Below are 17,619 nucleotides of genomic sequence, written 5' to 3'. Positions count from 1 at the left end.
TTAGTTCTTGGTTTGATAGTATGTTTTGTTTTCTTTTTTCCTCCAGGCCCACCATCTGCTCCTCTCAACTTGATTTCAAATGTCAATGAGACTTCTGTGAACCTGGAATGGAGCAGTCCTCAGAACACGGGTGGCCGCCAGGACATTTCCTACAATGTCGTGTGCAAGAAGTGTGGAGCAGGTGACTCCAGCAAGTGCCGACCCTGTGGAAGTGGGGTCCACTACACTCCACAGCAGAACGGCCTGAAGACCACCAAGGTCTCCATCACTGACCTCCTGGCTCATACCAACTACACATTTGAAATCTGGGCAGTGAATGGTGTGTCCAAGTATAACCCTAGCCCAGACCAATCCGTGTCCGTCACTGTGACCACCAACCAAGCAGGTAGGAGTCACATCCACTTTATTGTAGGATCTAAATGTGTACAGAGAAAGAGCTTATGTTGAGATCTGTGCTTGTTGCTTAAGTTCTGCCCTTGAAGAAGAACTACAGGGATCTAATCGTAAATGTGTGAGTTGTGTTATAATATAAACAATACTTAGAAGGATGTTTATTCATTCAGCAGATTTTTTTTTGGGTACCAACTGTATAGCATGCATTGTACTAGGTGATGGAGATTACATGAAGTCTAGGACACTGGTTGAAAACAGATGACGGTGAATTGGGTCACTCTATGCTGGACTTCTCATGTAAGGGATGTGTCTTGGCCTTTTTAATCACAAGGTCATGGTTGGATATCAGTGCATTTACAGATTATTTAGGAATACAAAATTGATTTTTAGCAATGCAGAGCACTACACTTGTATTTTTCAACAAAAACATTAGCAGCTGTAGTTTTGATTTTTTTTTTTTAATATCCACATAGGTCTTTGTTAGAATTACCCTATAAGCCTGTGAACAAGGAATGGTTTAAAGGGGAGCTTGATCTGTGTGGTTGACAAAATTTTCCTTCAAATACATCCTACTTTTGGAGCCACTTTCATAGTTACATTCACACTGGACAGGTGGGAGAGGAGAGTTAATTTGCCTCATTTCCTGCACACTTTCTCTTCTAATGCAGATGACTAGAAAGTAGATTCTGTTCCTGGGGTGTTTCTGCTGAGTTCATTTCAGAACTGTTATCCAGTCTTGAATATCAGATTTTCCAAAGTGTGAATGAGAATCTAGATTTCTAGGCTCTGCCCCTGACCCACTTACTCCCATTCTTCTCCTAAAGCAGTCTCCATACTTTCTCATACTAATTTTCCATTCTGGATTTCTACCACATGTTTCACATCGCCAGCTCCCTGTTATTTAATTTTGGGGATTTAAAGGGGTGGAGGAAGAGAGGACCATGGTTTATCCTTTTATGAAGCTATTAAGAACAACACACTTTACTGGGAAAGGATTATAAATTGCTAAGAACCCTATTGCCTCTTGCTGCACTTCTCTCTGAAATGAATGTTTCAGTAAGTGCACTCAATAGTTAAGTAAAATATATCTGTACTAATTGATTCTATAGTGAGAACTATTCCAGTATTCCAATATAAAGCCATTCTTTTCTCACTTTCCCCTGAACTCTCTAGAATAAATAAAAAGTTAAGAATGGGGCGGGAAGCGGGGAGCGGGATTTTGAACTGGCTCTGGAATGGCAGACCTTCCCGGAAGGCAGTTTCAGTTACACAAATGTGACCAGTCTTTTAATATATGTGGTGTGAACAGGTCCTCTGGTTATGTGTTTGCCTTTTATTTCTGCACTTTTAGGATGTGAACACTGTATGGTCACCAGTTTTATTTCTTTTCAGTGGGTAGTATGATTTAGGAGGTTTTGATAGCGTCATAAGGACTCTGAACGGCAGCCTTTTGTTAGTTGTCTTTTGGAAGAAGGCAATGGAAACATTGCCCATAGACCCTCAGAAACCTAGGATGTCTAATGTCTGTGTTCCAGGGAGCCTGGAAGGTGGTCTGCGAACCCCTGGAGAATCTGGTTTATGGTTCAATCAGTATGTTCTGCCCCCCTATACCTTTCCGGCTTCCCGCCAGTACATCTCGACTTTGTGTTCTTAACGGGATTAATTCTAGGAAGGAACTTTTTGAAGCCTCAGCTGTACAAGGTGAAATCATTCTGTTTGGTGGAGGGCAGCCTTTGGGAGATGTGCTGAGGACAGGCTTGGCTCCCACAGATTTTGTGGGGAGACTTCTCTGTCTGTGTACCTAAGGATTCGAGCCAAGGGATTACGTCAACCCCTACCAAGCCAGGAGGCACAGAGCACAGAAGGAAGACCAGCCAAAAGTCCTCCAAAAGAAGAAAGTGTGCAGAAATGTTATGTGAGGGAAGGAAACAAAGTCAGAGTTTTATTAAAAATGTAGGTGTAATTCTTTTAGATCTCGGAAAGAGGTGAACAGGGAATTCCTCTGACACAATGAGATTTTCTCTGCCACGGCAAGCAGTCCTGCCAGGAGGTTTGCTGAATAGGACAAAATTCTAGCTACTTGTTTTAATTTTCGTGAAGGGTAATGGTGGGAAGAAGTTCAAAATTAAAAAGAAATTTTTCATTAAGGAGACCTCCTATGTGGTCAGCCAGAGAGCTTCTACTTAGCAGAGAGTTGTCAGTGTGCACGGCATTGCCTCATTATGCTGCCGCTATCTGGCGTTTACTAATTCAGAATCATGGGGATGGTTTATTTTTGATTAACAAACCCTTTCTTCATAGTAGTGCAGATTAATAATGTAGGTCAAAAATTCCGGGTGAGTGTAGCAGCCATAAACTCTATCAAAGTTCCCCTATGCATATTTACTTACTCACAATTATATTCTAATTGCTGTCATTCTGATCATTTCATTAAATTAGATTCCTTAGGGACCTCTATAGGCAGTGATGTCTCACTCTATAAGGAATACATAGAATAAATGCATGTTAGCTTTAACCACCTAGAGTCCACCTAGTTTCATGGATTCTGCAATTTTTGTCCTGTTTTCACAGGGTTCTTTCTCTCACTGGTAACATATTTAGAAACAAACATAAAACCTAGAATTCCTGGTTTTATCATCACCATCACTGAGATTGTCACAGTTGAACAGCACTGTGAAGGTGAAATTCACCTAAGCTCGTGTCAGAGCCAGTGCTTGAATCCAGGGAGAATCATGCTCCCAAAAGGAAAAAGTTGCTTTCTTTAAAATTAATAGATAACTAGTGGCTTTTGTGAGACCAGATTCTGAGTATCTGAGCGTAGAGATGGCAGTCTAATTGGGCTTTGATCTTGTAGTTGTGAATGTGGTGTAGTTGTGAAAGTAACTGGGATATAGAGTGTGAATGGATCGGTGTTCTCATGTGGTTATTTTAAGGCATCCTAACCCCAGTCTTACAGTTGGTGTCTTAAGGGCCTAATTGCACCTTTTTCCTCACCTCCTGAGTTCAAACCCAATTGAAATAAAAAGCAGGACAAGACAAAGGGAACTCAAAAGTGCCAGCTTTATTGCTGATGAGCTGATGAAAGGATATGAGCTTTGTATCTGTGGCCAAAAGGACTGACTCTGGTGACACTTACCCTGTGTCACCCAGGGACAGGGTAGCCCAGCTGGCTGACTGCCGGCTCCCTGCCAGGACAAAGCCTACTCTGCTCAGGTCACCCAAACGGATGATCTCCCAGGAGGCAGATCAGACAGCAGCAAGGGTTGACCTGAGGACATAAGACTGCTCCCAAATTCTCTTCCTCCGTTACCCCACCCCCTGCCTCATGCCAAGAAGATAAAGGAAGGTTGAGAAGAGGAGCGGGAATGTGGCTGCCGCTGAAGTGGTCCTGTAGGTAAAGATCACACAAGGAAAATGGACATTCTCCCTACACTCCATTGCAGTCCAAAAGGAACAAAATGAGATTTCCCTTGAAAACTCATGTTTTCCTTCCTGCATCTTGCATCCTCTGGTAACTGTTCCGTCTTTTGTTTAGGAAGAGATGGTTTCAATGCTTATGAAAAATGTATAGGCTGACTGCCGGCCGATTTGTTTTCTAGATGACTTTCCTTCAGTTTACTTTTCCTTAAGTGGACCATCTCAGGGAAATGAATACAGAATGTGTCCCCAGGAGAGAGAAATGCTGTATAAATGAAACAAGGTTTTCCTGACCAAGCAACAAAAATGTGGATGTTTTTGCTAAAACTTCCTTAATGGCAGCCAGCAGTAGACCTGAATATTACCACCAAACCAGTTTCCACTCTGTACCCCTTAAACCCCCACCAGTCCCCCGGCTCTGGGGCTGGACTATGCTCTAGGTTGTTTTGTTTAAGTTCTGGTGAAGCTCTGTGGTTCCTATTCTCTACTAACCCCACAGTGTATCCAAGACACCTATACTTTTGACTTGTACTTTGCATATGCTGCTATTCTAGACACCCTTTACAAGGAAATAGATCTGACAACCTCTCTAAGGCGTAACTGTCCTGTCCTGGTGACAAAACATCTCTCAATACTGGATTTGGATGAATTCTGATACTCAGTAGATCGCATAATCATTTGAACCTAGCTAATCTCTAAGATCCTTTCTAATTCTAAAATTCTGTGATTCCAAAAATTGTAGCCATAAGCAATGGGCTTGAATAAAGAAAGTTTAGTTTCCCTATGATGTTTCGAAACTGGCTCTTAAGGCCATTCCAAGAGAGGGAAAGCATTCCAAAAGTGCCTCAGCTGAATTGTCAGAATGCATCTCAATCTTGCCTCTCCTCAGTCCTTCCAGGCTGTCTGTGCCGCAGGTATCGGTGTTCCACATCCCTCCCCCAGACATTTGGCAATGTCAGGACACATTTTTCAGTTGTCAAAGCTAGGAGGAGGGAGAGGGCTATTGCACCTACCACATGAAGTCCAGGGATGCTACTAAACATCCTATAATGCAAAGGATACCGCCCTCCCCCCAACAAAGAATTATCTGGTCTGAACAGTCCATGGTGCCAAGACTGAGAAACTCTGGTCTAGTGGTATATTTGAGAAACAGATTTCATGACTACATAGCAAGGTCTACCTTTCAGCATTCCATCGCCGACCTGTCTTTGCTGGGTTCCATCACTCTGTGCTGGGAATGCAGGGCTCTCAGCGCTGTTGTCAGAGGATAGACCGTTATAAAAGGCCCTTCGGGGGCCTCCTGTAGAGAATCCTAGGGGCTTCGCCGTCAGATGAATTGGTGCTGCTTGTCAGACTGGCCTTGTTCTCTAGGATGGACAGTTTTCTTATGAAAACTGTAAGAAAATACCACATCGATGATAAAGTGGCAGGAACCTCATTGTAATGCCAGTACACAGCACGCATATGAGTGCACAGCACAGATAGTCAGCACCCATCTGTTGATTAACACGTTTATTTACAGTAAAAACAACCAGTGAACCCTCTTTTGTCAAGTAGTGATAAAGTTAATAAAACCAAAATAATGAGTAGAGAAAAGAAAATAACCAACTACGAGAGGCATAGTGTCTCTTATTACTCAACTGCTCTGTTCCCATTCTATTTCTTGGCCGTCTTTTAATTAGACATATTATGTTATTTGACTGAGATAATGGGGAGCAGTGGGAATTCTCATCCCCACTGGGTATAATTGCTGCCTGTCTTACAGATAGTGAGAGGACAGCTTTAAGAAGATGGTGGAAGAAAGGGAAACATCTTAGAGCAATTGTGTGAGGCAGTGTGCTCCAGGCGTGGTGGAGTGGAACATGTTTTGTGGGGTCTGAAGCCTAGACAATTTTGGTGTGATTTCAAGGGAAGAATCTATAGAATTGTGCATATCAAATGAAGAAGGGCTTTGGAAAGAGCCCTTGCAAGCCTTCTTACTTTCAGCATGTAAAATCCTGCCTCTTAGACGCATGCAGTTGTCTGGTAAAGGGGCTCTTGTGCAAGTATGCCTAGACATACAAGCAAACAGGAAGAAAGTAGAGATTTCAGAAAGTCCAGTTTTTAGGTAAGGTGATGAAGTGTGTCGTACTGGAGTGGTTCTGGCCTGTTGTTCGGGGTGAGGGACAGTTCTGGTTGGGGCTCATATGTGGTTTAAGATCAAATTAACAAGCGGAAAACACAGTCCTGGTGATTGTGGGGAATGGCTGTTGTTGTTCAGTTGCTGAGTCACGTCCGACTCCCACTGCATGAACTGCTACACACAAGGCTTCCCTGTCCTTCATTATCTCCTGGAGTTAGTGCTCTAGAGCAGGGTTTGGCAAACCAGAGCCCAAATCTTGATTCCCCCACTTTGAAACCCCTTGTGAAATTTGGAAACTGTGTAACATTCAAATGTTAGTGTCCATAAAGAAATTTTGTTGAAACAAAGGTCCACTTCCTTATGTGTGTGCTGCCTAGGGCTGCTTTTCCAGAACCACAACAGAGTGGAGTTCCCTTGGCAGAGATGCCTGTGAACATGTTTGCCATCTAGCTCTTTCCAGAAAAAGTCTGTTGATCCCTGCTCCAGAGGACTAAATCAAGAGGATAGGACATTGCAAGTATACAACTCTGCATTGTAAAGCAAAAGCAGCCACAAACAATATGTAAATGAATGGGTGTGGCTCTGTCCCCCCCAGAACTTAATTTACAATGTCAAGCAGTGGGCCAGAGCCAATCTTTGCATTGGAAAGTAACTGACTTTTAGAACAAATATTCTATTTTTTACTTTTTTTTTTTTGGCTGTGCTGGGTTTTCATTGTGGCATATGGGCTTTCTCTAGCTGTGGTGAGCACACTGACTTGCCCCATGGCGTGTGGGATCTTAATTCCCTCACCAGGGGTTGAACCTAGGTTCTCTGCACTGGAAGGCAGATTCTTTTTTTTTTTTTAACTTTTTATTTTGTATTGGGGTATAGCCCACTAACAATGTTGTGACAGTTTCAGGTGAACAGAGAAGGGGTGCAGCCATACAGATACATATACCTGTATCTGCATGTGCATCGGCGCAAGGTCCCTTCAGTCATGTCTGACTGTGCAACCCTATGGACTGTAGCCTGCCAGGCTCCTCTGTCCATGGGACTCTCCAGGCAGGAATACTGGAGTGGGTTGCCATGTCCTCCTGCGTTTCTTTCTTCTAACCTGCGTTGGCAGACAGGTTCTTTACTACTAGCCGCACCTGTGAAGTCCATACATGTATCCATTCTCCCCCAAACTCCACTCCCATCCAGACTGCCACATAACATTGAGCAGAGTTCCATGTGCTGTACAGTAGGACCTTGTAGGTTATCCATTTTAAATATAACGGTATATACATACTCATCCCAAACAAAGGCAGATTCTTAACCACTAGACCACCAGGGAAGTCCCAGGATCCACATTCTTAACCATTATCCACATCATATCATCTTGTTTCATCCTCACATGTTTACGCTGCTGCTAAGTCGCTTCAGTCGTGTCCAACTCTGTGCAGCCCCATAGATGGCAGCCCACCAGGCTCCCCTGTCCCTGGGATTCTCCAGGCAAGAACACTGGAGTGGGTTGCCATTTCCTTCTCCAATGCATGAAAGTGAAAAGTGAAAGTGAAGTCCCTCAGTCGTGTCCTACTCTTAGCGACCCCATGGACTGTAGCCTACTAGGCTCCTCCATCCATGGGATTTTCCAGGCAAGAGTACTGGAGTGGGGTGCCATTGCCATGCCCAGCTTCTAGCAGATATCCAATTAATATTGCCTTAAAAGAAGTTTAAAATCATTATTTGGAAATCTTACTTCAAATCGCTACCCCTCTGCTGTAGTTGAAAAGCACCAGTGAGAGATATTGAAATACTGGTGTCATTTGTCAGAAACTACTCTGGCAAAGGATGAGGTGGATTAACATTTAGGTTCATCTCACATTTGAAACAACTATGATATTTAGCAGGCCAACCTCTTTTCTAGAGGTTTTGACTCTATGAACAAGATTTCACAAAAACAATTAGGATTTCAAACAGGCCTTTGCTTTCTTGTACCACAAATCTTTCCCCACTGACACTCAGGTTTAAATATAGAACGTGGCACATGGTGGATTGTTCTGAGAAGACAGTGTTCCGGTTCTCTTGAAAACATGCATTCTTAGCTCTGTTGTATGGTTCCTAGATGCTAGCAGCATTTTGAAAAAATAATCATCTTTGCTGCTTTTTAAGGTTGCTCCCTCACTGAGATGATGTCTTGTTTGTCTTTGATCTCAAGTCAATGATGTTTTTTCTTTTTCTTACTCCTAAGAAATGTAAAGGAAAAATTGCTTGATGAAACTAGTGAAATCTGTAAGTCAGAAATCTTCCTAAAGGCACATTTCAAAATTTTTCAAACAAATTATAAATCAATTTTATTGAGAACTTTGGCTGAAAAATTGGTTATACATCCTCAGTGGTTGGTATGCAATCCATAGGACCTGTAAGGTGGAAGCTGGTTGGGGAGTCCTTTCTGTACCAGGGTCATTGTAGCCCTAAACAAGCATACAACGGGCTTCAGAGAAGCCTGGCTGTGGTTTTCTCATTAACATTTCTGATCCAACCAAGGGCTTCTGGTTTAGTTCGTAATGCCTAGGAAATGTACATTTTTAAAACATGCAATACAGTTTTTTTTTTTTTTAAAGGAACAATCTCTTGATTCTAACTTTACATATAAAATAATTTCATGTCTGTGGAATATTGTTGCCACAAGCAAGCTCACTAATTATGATCATAATGAAGAATAAAATAAACTAATAGGGTAGACAACATTACAGCTTCTTGCATATGGCATGAGAGTCCATGAATTTGTATTCAAGGTGGAAGTCACAAGTGCTGGTGAGGAGAAAAAAATAGAAGCCTTCCAAAGGAACCTCCTAAATTATCCAGCTTCAAGGTTGACTGAACAGCACAAACAGTATGTCTATAGAGTTGAGAGGTAATTACTGCATATAAGTAAAAATTGGGTTGCATTTTTAAAGAGATGAATATTTCACTCTAAGAAAATAAAAGTTTTATTTGTACATCCAGAACCGAGAACATTATTTTTCCTGATTTTTTTTTCTCCTTCTGTCCTGTTCATTTGTGAGAACGGAAATCCTTTCCCCAGCATTCACTAAACACTCGACAGTCTTAATGCTGATGGGTTTTTCATTCTTCAGTGCTGTATGCTTGTTGCTTTGGACAGTACCGCCAACTTTTACACCCTATGGAGAAACCGTCAAGAGATTTGGAAATAAGCACCCTACTGAGATGAGAAATACACAGCACAGGGCGAGCAAAGGTTTTGGACGGGCTTCTAAATTATCTAGTTGTGACTCCCACTGGCTGAATGAATGTCTCCTCAGAGGAGCCAGAAGAGACTCTCTAGCGTCCAGCTTGCAATTAAGCATCAATAAAGAGATCCAGAGAAACTTTTATCAAGGCTACCATTAACCCCATACTGATGTCTTTAAAGAGCTTTTTTTTTTTCTCTTTAAACATCGGGAAAACCAAGAGCTGTGCTACAGAACTAATCCTGCATGGAGACATCTTAAATCTGCAGGGACTAATTAAAACACCTGTCTCTGTCACCCCACTGTACAGAGCCTTCTCAAACTCAGGGTCCGTGTGCTGTTCCAGGCTGGTATACAGTAAGAGGGCATTTTGTGTGTTGTCTTCAGTTAGACTGATGAGGATTTTGTTTTTTTCCTTATACTTTAATGTGTCGAGATAGGCAAACCTTACCTAGCTATAAGTCTTAAAAATCCCTCTCTTTCTTCTTTTTAATGGATCTTCTCCCACTGCCTACTTTTCTCACCCCCAACACATACACAGGTGCATATGTGCACACACACGCGTGTGCACACACACCAACAAACATTTGCTTTCCGCCTTAACTTGAGCCTAAAAAACAAAATGTTTCCATGCATGCATGCTAAGTTGATTTCGTCGTGTCTAACTTTCTGTGAACCTATGAACTGTAGCCCGCCAGGTTCCTCCGTCCATGGGCATTCTCCAGGCAAGACTACTGGAGTGGGTTGCCATGCCCTCCTCCAGGGGATCTTCCCGATCCAGGGATCAAATTTGCGTCTCCTACGTCTTCTACATTGGCAGGCAGGTACTTTACTACTAATGCCACCTTGGAAGCCCCAAACATTTCCATAGGTTGCCCCAAAACTGCAGTGACAGGAAAAGAGAGTTGATCCCAGACATCATTTGTCTCATGAAGCCATGGCTTTCATTGGGAAACGTCACTAATGATGTGGTCCCACATGTGGAGGTTAGTACCCAGAGTGCTGGAATCTCTGAACATTCAACAGAATGGCTACCAATATAGATGCATAGCTGAAGAAACAGCTCTGACATTAAATTCCTTCTTTCTCTATTCTGATACATTGGTCTGCCTATGCTCGAGGAGCTCTATGGTGGCTCTCCTGTGCTTTAGGTGCCTTATGACAAAACGCGGGAACTACTTTCTAAAACAGAATCTATCTAAGATATCTTATAGGGAAAAATGATAGGAATTTACTATCACTCTTGGAATGGCTTCCCAGGTAGCTCAGCTGGTAAAGAATCCACCTGCAGTGCAGGAGACCTGGGTTCAGTCCCTGGGTTTCGAAGATCCCCTGGAGGAAGGCATGGCAACCCACTCCTGTGTTCTTGTCTGGGGAATTGCCATGGACAGAAGAGCCTGGTGGATATGGTCCGTGGGTTACAAAAAGATGGACACAACAGCAACTAGCTCACACACCTTGGAAGGGAAGGGAAGAGAGGGAACACGAGGAAGGGTGGGCCACTCCATTTTGCCTGGCATCTTCCTACTGACCATCTATGCACATGAATTTCTCAAGCAGTTTGGTCAAAAAGACTCTTTGACGAAGGCTGTGGAGTTGGTGTTTTTAAAAGTTTCTTATCTAGGGACCTTATGTCTGTGTCACGTGCACATGTTGTTCAGTGGCTAAGTTGTGTCTGACTCTTTACGACCTCATGGACAGCATGTCCTCTGTCCTCCGTATCTTCCGGAGTTTGCTCAGACTCATGTCCATTGAGTCGGTGATGCTGTCTAACCATCTCATCCTCTGCCATCCCCTTGTCCTTTTGTCCTCCATCTTTCCCAACATTAGGGTCTTTTCCAATGAGTCGGCTCTTCACATCAGGTGGCCAAAGTATTGAAGCTTCAGCTTCAGCATTGGTCCTTCCCATGGATATTCAGGTTGATTTCCTTTAGGAATGACTGGTTTGATCTCCTTTAAGTCCAAGGGACTCTCAAGAATCTCCTCCAGCACCATAATTCAAAAGCATCAATTCTTCTTTACAGTCCAACTCTCAAATCCGAACATGACTACTGAAAAAACCATGGTTTTGACTACATGGACCTTTCTTGGCAAAGTGATGTCTGTGCTTCTTAATACATTGTCTAGTTTGTCATAGCTTTTCTTCCCAGGAACAAACTTCTTTTAATTTCATGGCTGTGGTCACTGTCCACAGTGATTTTTGGAGCCCAAGAAAATAAAATCTGTCACTGCTTCCACTTTTGTGCAGACAAGATTTAAATGTGTAGCTTCCACTTTACAGTGGGTGCTAAATAGGGACCTGTCTCCAACAGGTTCGCTGTATGTAACAGGGTTGGATAACATCCATCCATTAGAACAAACACTGAAAGGGGCAAGCTCACAATGGCTCCCTGGAGAGTTGCTGTTGTCTAGATATCGTACTGCAAGCCATAAATCTGCCTCCTGAACCACCCTCCCCCTTTTTTTAGCATAGTAAGTGTGTATTTTGAGCATAATAGCGTGAAGGTGGATGAGAGCACAGCTTCCTCCATGTCCTTTTATCAAAGCCAGGGCAAACATATAAACAGGCCTGTGATTTTGAATATGCAACGAGCTGAAAGCTTAATCGAATGTTCCTTCCATTAAGATAATCAAAGACTTTATTTTTTTTTATAGGAAGGTTGCAGGTGATCCTAAGGGTTTCTGGTGGAACCCTTGTCTGCACTGAAACCTGCTGAAACTGATCCTGATTCTAGAGGGCAAGATTTTAGGAAACTTTCTAGAGGGTGCTTTTGGAGACTTGGGAGTTCTTATTGCTAACGGTATCTCATTTCTTCCCATTTAAAATAGGAATAGGATTGCCGTTACAGTATGTAATCAGGATTTTTATTGTTTTGTTTTTCACTGAAAGCAAAAAGTACAAGTCTAGCAGAATCTTGCCCTATGAACACTGAGTGTCGTTTTGTAACCAGAACAGTGGTCATAGGTTTTAAAACACGTTAGTTGTGCTCGCAGCGCTCCTTGTATACATCATTGCTGGTTAGTCGACTCATTAAGGTGTGACTCTAAGAGACTGGTAATATATTTAAGGAATATTGATATAATGTAAAAATGTATTGTTTGGGGAGCTTGATAAATGGGAAGCATCTCACTGTTAACTTTTCAAGGGTATAACCTTAACTGTGTGGGTTCTTTGAATGATGGCCTTCACTCTTTCTCGTCTCTCTCTTTCTCTTTTCTTTCTCCCTTCTGATTTTAGAACACACATAAAATAAAATCCATAAAACAACCCCTAGTGTACTGGATCCCTGTTCCAATATCTTTCTTAGAGACCCTACCATGGGACTATTTCTGGGTGAGATGTTGTTCTAATGAGGTCTTTTCGGTATTTATAGATTGACTCCGGGGTGGAGCTAGTAATATTGAAATTTACACTTTAGCAAGTTAGAAAGGCCCCAATGAGATGCTGTGAACCTTCTAGCTGGAAAAAAAAAAAAAAAATCAGGTCCTAAAACAGTTATAACTTTCCTAATAACATTCTTTGTTATTCTTTATGACTACAGAAGTCATCTTGGATTCTCAAGCACAAATCCAGTTGGAGACGTCCATTGGCCTTACTAACATTTTAAAGTCTCACATCTCAGATGTTCTCAGCCTCAGTCTTATAATGCCTATAGGAGTTTAAACTCTGGAACATACAGTTTGGTTTCTGGCTGATACCCCAAAATTAAAAAAAAATAATTTTATGGTTGCCGATTCCCAAGCTTAAAATCCCTATTCATAAATTATGCTCCTTTTCTTAACCTCTATCATAGCTTTGAAAAGAATGGCCAAAAGAGATAGAGTTTCAGATATGAGGACTGCAAGAATATCATGTCATGGCTACATTTTTTGAGAGCACAGCATGTGGTGACCGTTGGTATATGAAGCATTTTCACATGGTTCTGGCTGTAATCTACCCCAAAGTCTCTGTATCGCTACTCTCCCCTTACCAGTCACTTCTTTGTGCTTGTCTACATAGCCATCAAGAAACTGGATGAGAATGATTTCACTATAAATAAAATGTAGGCTTCCTTCAGTTTAGTTCAGTCGCTCAGTTGTGTCCGACTCTTTGTGACCCCATGGGCTGCAGCACCAAGGCCTCCTTATCCATCACCATTCCCAGAGTTTACTCAAACTCATGTCCATTGAGCTGGTGATGCCATCCAACCATCTCATCCTCTGTTGTCTCCTTCTCCTCCTACCTTCAATCTTTCCCAACATGAGGATCTTTTTAAATGAGTCAGTTCTTCGCATCAGGTGGCCAAATTATTGGAGTTTCAATTTCGGCATCATTCCTTCCAATGAACACCAAGGACTGATCTCCTTTAGGATGGACTGGTTGGATCTCCTTGCAGTCCAAGGGACTCAAGAGTCTTCTCCAACACCACAGTTCAAAAGCATCAATTCTTGAATGCTCAGCTTTCTTCACAGTCCAACTCTCACATCCATATATGACTACTGAAAAAACCATAGCCTTGACTAGACAGATCTTTGTTGGCAAACTAATGTCTCTGCTTTTTAATATGCTGTCTAGGTTGGTCATAACTTTCCTCCCAAGGAGTAAGCATCTTTTGATTTCATGGCTGCAGTCACCATCTGCAGTGAATTTGGAGCCCCCAAAATAAAGTCTGCCACTTCTTCCCCATCTATTTCCCATGAAGTGATGGGACCAGATGCCATGATCTTAGTTTTCTGAATGTTCACTCTCCTCTTTTCACTTTCATCAAGAGGCTCTTTAGTTCTTCTTCACTTTCTGCCATAAGGGTGGTATCATCTGCACATCTGAGGTAATTGATATTTCTCCTGGCAGTCTTGATTCCAGCTTGTGCTTCATCCAGCCCAGTGTTTCTCATGATGTACTCTGAATATGAGTTAAATAAGCAGGGTGACAATATACAGCCTTGACGTACTCCTTTTCCTATTTGGAACCAGTCTATTGTTCCATGCCCAGTTCTAACTGTTGCTTCCTGACCTGCATACAGGTTTCTCAAGAGGCAGGTCAGGTGGTCTGGTATTCCCATCTCTTTCAGAATTCTCCACAGTTTATTGTGATCCACACAAAGGCTTTGGCATAATCAATAAAGCAGAAATAGGTGTTTTTCTGGAACTCTCTTGCTTTTTTGATGATCCAGCAGATGTTGGCAATTTGATCTCTGGTTCTTCTGCTTTTTCTAAAACCAGCTTGAATTTCTGGAAGTTCACGGTTCAAGTATTGCTGAAGCCTGGATTGCAGAATTGCAGAATTTTGAGCATTACTTTACAAGCATGTGAGATGAGTGCAATTGTGCAGTAGTTTGAGCATTCTTTGTCATTGCCTTTCTTTCGGATTGGAATGAAAACTGACCTTTTTCAGTCCTGTGGCCACTGCTGAGTTTTCCAAATTTGCTGGCATATTGAGTGCAGCACTTTCACAGCATCATCTTTTAGGCTTTGAAAGAACTCAACTGGAATTCCATCACCTGTACTAGCTTTGTTCATAGTGATGCTTCCTAAGGCCCACTTAACTTCACATTACAGGATGTCTGGCTGTAGATGAGTGATCACACCGTCATGATTATCTGGGTTGTGAAGATCTTTTTTGTAGATTTTTTGTGTATTCTTGCCATCTCTTCTTAATATCTTCTGCTTCTGTTAGGTCCATACCATTTCTGTCTTTACTGAGCCCATCTTAGCAGGAAATGTTCCCTTGGTATCTTTAATTTTCTTGAAGAGACCTCTAGTCTTTCCCATTCTGTTGTTTTCCTCTATTTCTTTGCACTGATCGCTGAGAAAGGCTTTATTATCTCTCCTTGCTATTCTTTGGAACTCTGCATTTAAATGAGTATATCTTTCCTTTTCTCCTTTGCTTTTTGCTTTTCTTTTCACAGCTATTTGTAAGGCCTCCTCAGACAGCTATTTTCCTTTTTTGCGTTTCTTTTTCTTGGGGATGGTCTTGTACCCTGTCTCCTGTACAATGTCACAAACCTCTGTCCATAGTTCTTCAGGCACTCTGTCTATCAGGTCTAATCCCCAGAATCTATTTCTCACTTCCACTGTATTATCCTAAAGGGTTTGATTTAGGTCATACATGAATGGTGTAGTGGTTTTCCCTACTTTCTTCAATTTAAGTCTGAATTTGGCAATAAGGAGTTCATGATCTGAGCCACAGTCAGCTCCTGGTCTTGTTTTTGCTGACTGTATAGAGCTTCTTCATCTTTGGCTGCAAAGAATATAATCAATCTGATTTTGGTGATATCCATGTATAGAATCTTCTCTTGTGTTGTTGCAAGAGGGTGTTTGCTATGACCAGTGTGTTCTCTTGGCAGAACTCTATTAGCCTTTGCCCTGCTTCATTCTGTACTCCAAGGCCAAATTTGCCTGTTATTCCAGACGTTTTTTGACTTCCTACTTTTGTATTCTCGTCCCCTATAATGAAAAGCACATCTTTTTTGGGATGTAAGTTCTAGAAGATCTTGTAGGTCTTCATAGAACCTTTCAACTTAAGCTTCTTCAGTATTACTGGTTGGGGCATAGACTTGGATTACTGTGATATTGAATGGTTTGCCTTGGAAACCAAGAGAGATCATTCTGTCGTTTTTGAGATTGCATTCGAGTTCTGCATTTTGGACTCTTTTGTTGACTGTGATGGCTACTCCATTTCTTCTAAGGGATTCTTGCCCACAGTAGTAGATATAATGGTCATCTGAGTTAAATTCACCCATTCCAGTCCGTTTTAGTTCGCTGATTCTTAAAATGTTCACTCTTGCCATCTCCTGTTTGACAACTTTCAATTTGCCCTGATTCATGGATATAACATTCCAGGTTCCTATGCCATATTGCTCTTTACAGCATCAGACCTTGCTTCTATCACCAGTCACATCCACAACTGGGTGTTGTTTTTGCATTGGCTCTGACTCTTCATTCTTTCTGGAGTAACTTCTTCGCTGATCTCCAGTAGCATATTGGGCACCTACTGATCTGGGGAGTTCATCATTCAGTGTCCTATCTTTTTGCCTTTTTATACTGTTCATTAGAGAAGGCAATGGCAAACCACTCCAGTACTCTTGCCTGGAAAATCCCATGAACGGAGGAGCCTGGGGTCCATGGGGTCGTGAAGAGTCAGACACTACTGAGCGACTTCATTTTCACTTTTCACTTTGATGCATTGGAGAAGGAAATGGCAACCCACTCCAGTGTTCTTGCCTGGAGAATCCCAAGGATGGTGGAGCCTGGTGGGCTGCCATCTTTGGGGTCACACAGAGTCAGACACGATTGAAGCAACTTAGCAGCATCAGCAGCATACTGTTCATGGGGTTCTCAAGGCAAGAATACTGGAATGGTTTGCCATTCCCTTCTCCAGTGGGCCACATTTTGTCAGAACTCTCCACCATGACCCGTCTGTCTCGGGTGGCCCTACACAGCATGGCTCATAGTTTCATTGAGTTAGACAAGGCTGTGGTCCATGTGATTAGGGTTAGTTTTCTGTGATTATGGTTTCAGTCTGTCTGTCCTCTGATGCCCTCTCTCAGTGCCTACCATCTTACTGGGGTTTCTGTGACCTTGGATGTCGGGTATCTCCTCACATCCACCTCTCCTGACCTTGGACATGGGGTATCTCCTCTCGGCCACTCGCCTTAGGTAGTACTAAACCCCAATTCCTCAGCATGCTGTGATTCGTGGATCTTGTTCCCTGAGTTTTGATTCTCTGTGTTCAGAACCTTCCCAGACTTCCATACCACGATCCATATAATGAAACCAGACTGAAAATAAGATGGAAGAGGCTCAGGTCTTCACCTGATTGATCTTCCTTCTGGTTTTCTCTGTCTCTATCTCTTTCCACTTGTAACTGCAGTCTACTGTACAAGTAGAATGGTCCATGGCCATCACTTCTCAGTATTGAGTTGTTCTTTCAACCAAGCAACATTTGGAGTTAGATTTGCAACCAGAATCATATTGGAATGTTTCCTCTGCCTGTCTCAGCCTGTCACTGATCATCTATAGCCTGTAATTTCATGTTCCACTTTATTCTTTGTCAGATATTTTTCATTTCTATTTCTTTCTCTTTTCTGCCTATGTGTTTCAAAATACAATAACAGAAAGAAAGATGAGTCATTAAAATGTAGTTTCAAAGATAAAAATAACAATGACTGCTGAAAATGCTTACCATTTATGGAGTTTATATCATCAATTTAGGGCCACCATGACTTTTTCTTTTTTGAACAGCTCATGTGGTCTTTTAAAGTAACTATTAGGAAAAATCGGTATCTTGATCCAACTGTATATGTGATGGGGAATTGGGTGATGGCTCAGGAGATGACTAATGGGACTCTGGACCTTTCTGTCTTTAGGTCACCTTCCTCTATCTGGACTGTATCATAAGTGGTCCAAGGCCTGATCATCTGGCAGCCATTGAGTGGCTGTGGTAATGGAATTGGTCTCAGTCCAGGTCTTAGTCGACAGGTGTTCACA

The 17,619-nt window shown here is 42.2% G+C and overlaps 1 protein-coding gene across 2 annotated transcripts in view; it reads left to right on the top strand.

Annotated features, from left to right (window-relative positions):
- Positions 1–17,619, top strand: part of EPHA4 (EPH receptor A4) — a 161,965-nt gene that overhangs the window by 89,206 nt on the left and 55,140 nt on the right. For both annotated transcript variants that reach the window (XM_019977562.2, XM_019977571.2), the window contains exon 5: positions 47–385. In XM_019977562.2, the coding sequence (XP_019833121.2) occupies positions 47–385 (339 nt within the window). The remainder of the gene's footprint in view (positions 1–46; positions 386–17,619) is intronic.

Source organism: Bos indicus, chromosome 2, assembly GCF_029378745.1.
Source record: "Bos indicus isolate NIAB-ARS_2022 breed Sahiwal x Tharparkar chromosome 2, NIAB-ARS_B.indTharparkar_mat_pri_1.0, whole genome shotgun sequence".
Lineage (NCBI taxonomy): Eukaryota > Metazoa > Chordata > Mammalia > Artiodactyla > Bovidae > Bos > Bos indicus.
Note: the sequence above shows the minus strand (reverse complement) of the source record. Positions and strands in the feature narration are given on the sequence as shown.